This window comes from Mus caroli, chromosome 14, assembly GCF_900094665.2.
Source record: "Mus caroli chromosome 14, CAROLI_EIJ_v1.1, whole genome shotgun sequence".
Taxonomy (NCBI): Eukaryota; Metazoa; Chordata; class Mammalia; order Rodentia; family Muridae; genus Mus; species Mus caroli.
Window position 1 is genome coordinate 61,344,829 of NC_034583.1, and position 9,728 is coordinate 61,354,556.

At 41.9% G+C, this 9,728-nt stretch overlaps 1 protein-coding gene across 4 annotated transcripts in view; it reads right to left on the reverse strand.

Annotated features, from left to right (window-relative positions):
* The window catches only part of Ppp3cc (protein phosphatase 3 catalytic subunit gamma), a 73,325-nt gene that overhangs the window by 26,421 nt on the left and 37,176 nt on the right, over positions 1-9,728 (reverse strand). For all 4 annotated transcript variants that reach the window (XM_021181837.2, XM_021181839.2, XM_021181836.1 and 1 more), the window contains exons 5-6: positions 3,173-3,318; positions 1,460-1,599 (exon numbers count right to left, since the gene is read on the reverse strand). In XM_021181837.2, coding sequence (XP_021037496.1) covers positions 1,460-1,599; positions 3,173-3,318 — 286 coding nt within the window. The remainder of the gene's footprint in view (positions 1-1,459; positions 1,600-3,172; positions 3,319-9,728) is intronic.

Sequence of the window (9,728 nt, forward strand, 5' to 3'; positions counted from 1 at the left end):
AAAAAAAAAAAAAAAAAAAAAAAAAAAGAGTCAGAGCTGCTCTTGGAGAAGATCTGGGTCTGGTTCTTAGCACCCACATCTGTAATTCCAGTTCCAGGGGCTCTGGCCTCCATGGTTACCAGGAAGACATGTGGTACAGAAACATACATGTGAGCAAAACACTCCTACACATAAAGCAAAAGAGAAAAAAAGACTGAAAGTAAGAGTCAGTGCATGACTTCTAATGTCAGCTGCAAGCCTGCTCCGTATGGGCTGGCTCGGGTGCATCTGTTTTTCTGCCAAGTGTGTCCACCAATGCTATAAGAGCTCTGTGAGGATGGACTGGGATGCAGGGAACTCAGGTGAGTATGGGGATAGCTGCAAGCCAAGTGTTAGGAGGAGAATTTCTGGGTGGAAGGCCTGTGTTGTAAGAGATGTTGGCAGGTGACCACAGGAACTGTAACAAATGACATTTGGCCAATAATGCTAAGTCCTTAAGCAACATCATAAGAGGGAAAAGTTAAATTGTTTCAGTAAATAAGTCACTAGAAAGATAGATGGCAGAGTAGAATTCAAAACGATTATTTTAAAAAAATGTTTAGGGGCAGATTAAGGCTTCTTTTATACATATGTATCATTTAACTACTGTATTATCTTAGCCAGTTAGCAAGAGGTTTAAAGAGCTTATAACAGTGAGATACTGGGAGAGGTTTTAACTGTGTTCACTAATCTGTACTTCTTAGGATCTCATGTCTAAGAACATATTAAAGCTTTCCTGCTATTAAGAATTGAACAAGTACTTGCCCAGGATGTGTAAGGTCCTGGGTTTGCTCTCCAACACCAAAATGAAAGGAAGAGGAGAGGAGGTGAGAGAGGGGACAGAGGAAAAAGAGAAATAAGAACACAGAGAATGAGACTAGACAGTAGTCTCTACTGTTTGTTTGAGACCTGAGAAGAAAACTTTCATAATACCAGGTGTGGGGGCAAGACTAATTTCATAAAACCAGGGCTTGAGAGACGGTGCAGTGGTTAAGAACACTGACCACTCTTATTGAGGACCCAAGTTCAGTTCTTAGCACCCACATGGTGATTCCAGAATTCTAGTTCTAGTGGATACAATACCTCCTCTAACTTCAGAGGGCACCAGGCACACACTTAGTACACAGACAGACAGACATGCAGATACCACATTCATATAGAAAAAAAATTTTAATTTAAAAAATAATAATTCCATTAAATGGATCACAGTGGGCTAGAAAGACGCCTCTGTGGTTAAGAGTGTGCTCTTCTTGTAGAAGACCTAAGTTCCCAGCACCCACGCTGGGTGGTTCACAACTGCCTATATTTCCAGCTGCAGGGGATCTTATGCCTCTAGTCTCTCTCTTGGACCTGCACTCATGTGCACAGACACATATGTAATTAAAGAAAAACTGAAAAAGTAAAATGGGGCCCAGTTTGTTTCACTGTGTTCTCAGCTTACCTGAAGAAGTAGGAGCAGCCTCGGACAGTGTTGTGGGTATAGTGCTCCAGGGTCTTCTCGCTGCCGTAGTCCTCTAAGGGATCAGACCACAGCAGGTCACACACTGGCCCAAAAGCAGGAGGCTCAGAAAACCTATCTAACTAGAAGACACACAAGGGCCAAAAGAAGAGAAAAAAAATCAGGAAAGTAAAAGGCTTTTGGAAGCAGCAGATCAAAAGTCCCCTTCTCCCTACAGGAAAGCATTGCAGATGAGGCCGTGAGCCCCAAGGATGGTCCCTTGAGAAAATGAGAGTTCGTCAATAAATGTGTACAAGTATCTTATCTCTGTTCCTGTAGAAAAGGGCCTCTCCTCCCATGCTAATCTAGTGAAATTTAACTCAAATGTGAAATCAGCCTCCACAAAAAATTGTGACGACTAAAGTTAAATTCAGTTTTCTATGGGAAGCAGAGCTACAGGAGGGCAGGGAGCCCGGCAGGCATCCTGTCCACTGCTCACTTCGTTCCAATAGAGATGTCTTCTTTTGTAAAAAGCCTTTTATTCTTTCCATTCTATGAGTGGTGTCATTAACTTACTTTTAATATTTGTCATTAACTTACTTTTTCAGTTACTGCTGCTTTAATTAAAAACACCCCCACAAAAAAATCAAAGAATATAAATAATTGCTTTTGAACACTCCAGAACATCTGAGAGTCAAGAAGAGGGCTTCTGCTGAGTCAGAGGGGAGCTTTTTACTACAGCTGATCATAGTGGTTAAATACAAAATCTACTAAAGGCGACAGGCTGGGTGGGTACTTAAAAGCCAGCACACAGGCTTACCGCTCACTGGGAGACCGCTGTGAACTCAAGGAAATTCTGAGTCTGTATCCCTGTGGGAACTGAGGGGATCAAGGTGCGGAAGTGCAAGTGCACAAGGCTGCTCCTTTTCCCTCAGTCATGAAGACTCAGTCTTGGGAATAATCACCACGTAAGGTAGTGTACGGCAGATGGAGCAACCAACCATCCTGATTAGGATGCAAACGTCAGTGCGCCTCACAGCTGCCAGAGCTCAGGGCACTCAGTCAAATTTCCTCATTTACAAAAAGAATGTACTCCATGGGTAAGGGGCCTGGCAAGGCTTCACAGTCATGTTCTTTCTTTGCAAGCTGGAATATAATTTAAAATTTTAAAGCTGGGCATGGTGGCACAAGTCCCGTAATTATACCATACAGTGGAGGAGGCAGAACTGTCTTGAGTTCAAGGCTAGTCTGGGCTTTGCAGAGAGACCTTGTTTAAAATATACAAATAGGATTTTTAAAGTTTCAGAGTTCTACTGTAGAAGAGCATGCTTTTAACTATTAAGATTTAATTTTATGGCCAAGCAGTGGTGGCACATACTTTTAATCCTAGCACTCAGAGGAAGAAGTAGGTAGATCTCTGAGAGTTCAAGGCCAGCCTGATCTACAGAGTGAATTCCAGCGAGAATTATAGAAAGAAACCCTGTTTCAAAAAACGAAACAAAAACTTTAATTTTTAAAAAGAGAAAGAATGTTTCTCCAAGAGTTACTACAGCTCTCTGACAGTGACAAGATCATGAGTCAGTCCCGTATTTCTACCTCTGACTGTATTTTCATTTAACCTCAGCAATTGCTATATGTTATATAGAGAGTCACTGGCTGACATAAAGAACAAAAATTTAAAAGCACACTCTATAAAAATAGTAAAAAGTTACTTACTTTCCTAATGTCCTCTAAACAAGTAATTTCAGGAGACATTCCTCCATGTACACAGAGAAACTGCTGGTTTAAGAGGGCAGCAAGAGGAAGACAGTCGAAAGTGTGCATGCACGCATCGTACACCATCTCTGAATACTTGATCCGACCTACCCAAAGAGGACAAAGTCAGGGGATGAACAGTGCCATACGGAAGAGACTAACCAGGTGAAGCCAGCTGGGGAGCCGCTGGTTACAGGCAAGTCTGAAGACCCTGGCCCAGAGAAAATGTCCTTTCAGAGTTGCACACAAGGGCTAACCGAAGACTCTTCCCTTTCTAAAGATAAGTAGGTCCTTAGATTAACTTTCTAGCTCAGTTGCCCCGGAAATCTGATAAGGCAGGTGGCTGCCCACGTCTTATTAGTGAGCATCATTTACCTGGAGGAAGGTTACGGCTTTAGGCTCCTGAGGGTCCTTTTAAGATCCTCAAATTCTGCCATTAAGCATTTACGAACAATGCTGGCATTGCTGATCCCTGGGGCTTCCCAGGCAAAGTAGATCCCAGCCCCACCCCATGTGGAACTGTCTCCACAGTACTGAAAACTATTTCTGTATCAGAAACCTTTGTGCTCATTTTTTTCTGTTTTATAAAAGATTATTTTTATGTGTATGAGTAGTTTGCCTGTGTGTGTGTTCATGCACTGAGCACATGCCTGGGGAGGCAGCCAGAAGAGTGCTGGATCCCCTGGAACTGGAGTTCAGAAGAGATGTGAGCTGCCATCTGGGTCCTCTCTTGAAGAGCAGCTCTTAGCCACTAAGAGCTTCATTTCTCCAGCCCTTACATTAAAAAATGTGTAAGTAAATTATTACTACTCTAGTCTATGTAAAAGCTGTTTTGCATTTTTGAATTTATTTTTTATTTGTGTATGTATGTATGCATACCTAAGTTATGTGCACTGTGCAGGTGCCCTCAGAGGCCAGAAGCAGCATTAGAGGCCCTGGACCTGGATGACAGACACTTGGGAGCTACCTGTTGTGATGTGGGTGCTGGAAGCTTTACCTAGGTGTACCCGAATCCGGCAGCTTACAATTCTCCTTAAATTCCGTTCTAGGGAATCCAGTGCTCTTATCCTCTGAGCCATCTCTCTAGCTCCTGCATTTTATATTTTGATGTGGTTGTCAAGTTGGAACTATGATATAAGGAAATACTTCTAAGTGGGCAGATTGTAGGTGTGCCACAATTCACTAGGAAGAAAAAGACATGAAGTAACAGGTAAGAACTCTAAAGATGGGCTTTAAAAAACAAAACAACAACAACAACAACAAAAAAAAAAAACCAGAATTTTCCTTCTTGGTGTTATGGTGTGGCTATGACTAGAATGTATCTCTTAAGGGATGTGTGGGTTTCAGTGTGGGATGTTACCAGTCAGTGTAGAACCTTTAAGAAGAGAAACCTGAACAGGTGGAGCCTAGTGGGAAGTCACTGGGGGCACTGCCCTCAGAAGGAAGATGTGTCGTGAGACTCTCAGTAGTTCTTCCAGTAGGGCTCTTCTCTAATCTTTGGCCTTGTGTGTTTTCTCTCTCTTTAATGTGTTCTCCCAACATGAAGTCCTCATCAATTCAAAACCAATGCTGGTATTATACCCTGAAGCCTCCAAAACTATAAGCTAAACAAAGCTCTTTTCTTTAGAAGGTTCACAGCTTCAGGTCTTTTGTTAGAGTAATACAAAACAGATTATACAGTTGGCCTTGGATTTAAAGTCAAGCTGTGCCTTTAGAGTGAATGCTGGTAGAGAAGACTAAGACAGTATACATATAGGAAACCCTACAGTCCAGTGACTTCCTTTTCTTCTAAGGCCCTGTGAAGATTAGGTCACCTACAAGAGAACAGAGCTGTAGCCAGCAAATTATTATTTCGATGGTATTGACTATGTTTTCTTCTTATAATCTGTAAACTTCTAGAGAAAAGCACACTTTAGAGTCAAAGCCTGGTGTTTGCTTTAGGGAATAAAGTGAAGGCTAATGATTCTTAATCTGGACCAGAGTGCTGGATCCAGGCAATGAGAAAGACTAGAGATTCCTAAAGGAAACTGTAAACTGGAGCCAGGCATGGTGGCACACACCTTTAATCCCAGCACTCAGGAGCAGATGAATCTTTGTGAATTAGAAGCCAGACTGGTCTACAAAGTGAGTTCCAGGATAGCAATGGCTACACAGAGAAACCCGTCTCGAACAAACAAACAAACAAACAAACAAAACAAAGGAAAGTATAAATGAAGGTGAGAAGGCCTCCCTCTCATAACAATCCAGACATTCTCTTTGTGGCTGATACTAAGGGACTCAGGTTTGGGTTTAATGGAATCCGAGAGCTCTCTTCACACTGGCACAGAGGCAGTTAAGACTGTATTCAATAGCATATCTAACTTTAACATGAGCTCAGTTTGTGCAGGGATGCACCTCCTTACAGTTACAGCCTCACTTTGCTATTTCAAAAGCAGATCCAGCTGTGAGTATAACATCTGTTCAAAATAAAAGCAAACAAAGAATCTTTAACATGTGGTCAGTGCTAGATATTTCCTCCTAAAAATCCAAAGCAGAATCACCTTTGTTACCAATGTCAATTAAAATTCCTTTATAAGAATCCTAAACTAGAATATAGGTAAGAGTCTAAGTGGCATTCATGGTCCACACCATCATCTAGTATGCCTTTCATCCTAATAATGACTCAGAAAAAGTCCTTAGCTTACTTCCAAACAGATGCCAGATCTGTGGGGAGACAGCAAGTATGCACAGAGTACCAAGCCATTCTGTAAACCAAAACAGGAGAACAAAAGCCAAATCAGGTGAAAAGACATGCAAGACATTAGTCTGTGAGCAAACAGGCCTTCCTATGCTACCATTCCCTGAGGGATTAGACTAGAGACAGTAACTATAGTCCTATATTTTCTTTTTTTTGGGGGGGGGGGACAGGGTTCGAGACAGGGTTTCTCTGTATAGCCCTGGCTGTCCTGGAATTCACTTTGTAGACCAGGCTGGCCTCAAACTCAGAAATCTGCCTGCCTCTGCCTCCCGAGTGCTGGGACTAAAGGCAAGCAAGTACACTTCTATGTATAGTGCACACAGTATATATCCGTGAGCTAAGTGCCTGAGCGCGTCAGTTGTCAGAGAAATGACCTGTAACCTAACTCTCTTAGTTTGGTCCTTAGATTGGTTGTTAGCTTTCTAGCTTGGAATCTTGAGCAAAGGCTTCCATTCCATGTGTTTTCCCGACTATACAATGGGAATGATAAGCCCTGTGAGTCATGATGCTGTGAGATAGAAGTGTATTTACACCTGGCACACAATAGCTATAACTATGTGTTAACTCATCATTTCACAGAATCCCTAGGAAGTAGGTACATTCCCATGTTCATTTAAAAACTGAGGAAGGCAACTGGAGAGGTGATTCAGATGTTAGAGCACTGTCTGCTCTATCATAGAGCCAGGGTTCAATCCTCAAAACCCACACGATAGGGAAGAAATTTCAACGACTAGAGATCCAGACAGACATGTTTCTACCATGTAAGAATGAAGGAGCACTGGGGCTGGAGAGATGGCTCAGCAGTAAGAGAGAGCACTCATTGCTCTTCCAGAGGACCTGGGCTTAGTTCCTAGCACCCACCCACATGGTGAATCACAATGGTATGTGACTCCAGTTCCAGGATATTAGATGCCCTTGTTTGGTCTCTGAGAGCAGCAGGCACAAACACACACATATAAATATAAACACAATTACATAAAAGGGGAGAAAACTGGGCGCAGTGCTCATAACTGCAAGCTTCAGTGGCAGAGAAGTCACGTCCACATTCTTAACTATCCTCTCAGACTCTTCCAAACTATGGTGCTGGGGTTGGGACCCAAGGCCTTAAGAATGCGGGGCAAGTGCTCCCCCAAATGTTTATACCCTCATTCTGTGAACTGTCAACATGGGATCTTGCTATGAAGCTCCACCTGGCCTTGAACTAGCAGCTTCCAGAATGCTGGGATTACTGGCAATGTGCCACTATGCCCACCACTATTTTTAAGTTTAAATTAAATAGAATTTAAATACTAAAATATATCATTCCAAAAGGTCAAATAAGCTGATTAAAGAGCTTTATTTCCATGAAAAATTAATGCCTATATTATAGACATTTATATAAGGTTTAACTCTTGCCAATAATACAACAGGATGGAACAAAATGTAGTTAAAAGGTTTCATATAGTCCAATCTGATCTTAACTCATCTCCTAAACACTGGGATTACAGGCAAACATCACCCCACCCATGGCCAGCAATAAAACAAAATTGTAAAAGAATTCCAGGAAGTTTTGAGAGTCAGCAGCATGTATAAGAGACCATAACCTAGCTATTGAGCATATATTTTCTTAATTCTCATTTGCATTCACTAAAGATTCCCCCTCTCCTCTCTCTCTGGCCCCAAGTCCCCAGGGTCCACTGTCACCTGTGCTGAGGACTAACGGTACAGGCCATTAGCAAACCAATTTCTTTAGCCTAGCTGAGAAATCCCCAGGGATAAGATAAAATTCTGTCTTTCTTATGATAACAGCTTGGTAATTAAAAAGAAAACAAACTATACAGCTCTTGACTTATGGATATGCCATAATCTAACCACACCAATCTGCTACTCCAAACACTGTGACGGACAGTGTTCCTTCTTTAGAACAGTACTGTTTCCTTTAGAAAATTACAAGAGTTTCTGGAACTCATCAGTAAGCTATCAAAAAGAAGTTTGGGGAACAACAAGCTAATCCTCTTGAGATATCTGGACCCAAAACTATGAGATGGGGTCAAGACACTTGCTACACTTCGTGCTTTCTAAGTACACAACAGTAAGAGACAGTAGGCAGATAGTTAACTATTAGCCAGGCTCTGTAACACATGCCTGTAATCTCAGAAGGATGAAGCAGGAGGCCCACTAATTGTTTGAGGCCAGCAGTAGGTATTGAGGTAGTTCAAGGCCAGCCTGGGTAGTCTAACAAGCCCCTGTCTTAAAAACACCTCTTCCCAAAAGACATCAGTTATTCTTTTTTTGTTTGTTATTCAAATTTTCTTTTTTTAAAGATTTATTTACTTATTATATGTAAGTACACTGTAGCTGTCTTCAGATACACCAGAAGAGGGGATCAGATCTCATTACGGGTGGTTGTGAGCCACCATGTGGTTGCTGGGATTTGAACTCAGGACCTTTGGAAGAGCAGTCAGTGCTCTTACCCGCTGAGCCATCTCTCCAGCCCTCAAATTTTCTTGTGCTTTAGAGAAAACAAGAGAAATTGAAAAATAAGTCTCTCAGTATAAGTAAGAATAAATGTGATACAGGCCTGGTGACCCTGGTGACATCAGCCTGTGATCCCAGCTATGTAGGGGCTAAGAGGAGGCCCAAAAATTCAAGGCCAACCTGGGGAACTCAGACTCTTTCTTAAAGCAAAAAGTAAAAATAGAACTGTTTCAAAAATAAATAAATAAATAAAACTGATATGAGACAAGAAAACCATACTCCTTAAAAGCCCGCAGCTGCACACTCTGCCACTGAGCATCACTTAGCAGTAATTATATGGTTCTGATTCTAAAAGCCACAGTGGCCCACAGACGAGATCAGCTTGTCAGTGAACACACATACATGCTCTTTCCTCATATAGGAATAACATTTTATATGTGTACATTAGTATGTCAGCAGACGGAGTGACTAGGCTGGAATATAGCTAGGAGCACACTGAGAGCCAGCAGACAAGAGACATGAGGTGAGGAATTCTGGGCAAAATAAACTTAAAAGCATTTCCTGAGCCTATTGTTCTATCTTCTAAAAATACTCCGGACCAATTATACTGATCACAAACAAAATCTGCTTCACTCTCCAGAACCAAACCCATAAAAGAACAAATAAAAATTGTGGCTTAAAAGGGGAGAACAGGGCGGGAAATTATAGTAAATGTCCCTTAAAAACCAAGCCAAACAAGGAGCCTAAACTAATGAGCTGTGCATAGCCAGGGCAATGCAGAAGACCCTCTGTCAAACAGAAACCAGCACAGACACCTCAGGAAGAGCAAGGCACCTGCAGGCCATGTCCTTGCTGCTCACTTAACTCTAAGTGCAAGTAGCTGACTTCCATCCAGCAGATCCCAGGTCCGTTGTCACCTGTTTTATATATATTATTTAATTTTTTAGGCAAAACCAGTATATGTTAGAGAAACTGTAAAGTACTTTAAAATCTTCAAATAGTCAAGGAGTTGAGAGTTCTCAGGGACACTGGCACAGTCATGCTTTTCTTTCATACCTTGTGTGTCCACGCTCACACACATATAATGTCACAAATGTGGAAGGCAGACAACAATGTGCAGGAATCAGATCTTTGCTTCCCGGGGACTGCTCAGATCGTCAAACTCAGTAGCAAGTGTTCAGCATCTCACTGGCCCTGCAGTCAGTCAGTCAGTTATTTATTTATTTATTTATTTATTTATTTATTTATGGTTTTTTTTTTGAGACAGGGTTTCTCTGTATAGCCCTGGCTGTCCTGGAAATCACTTTGTAGACCAGGCTGGCC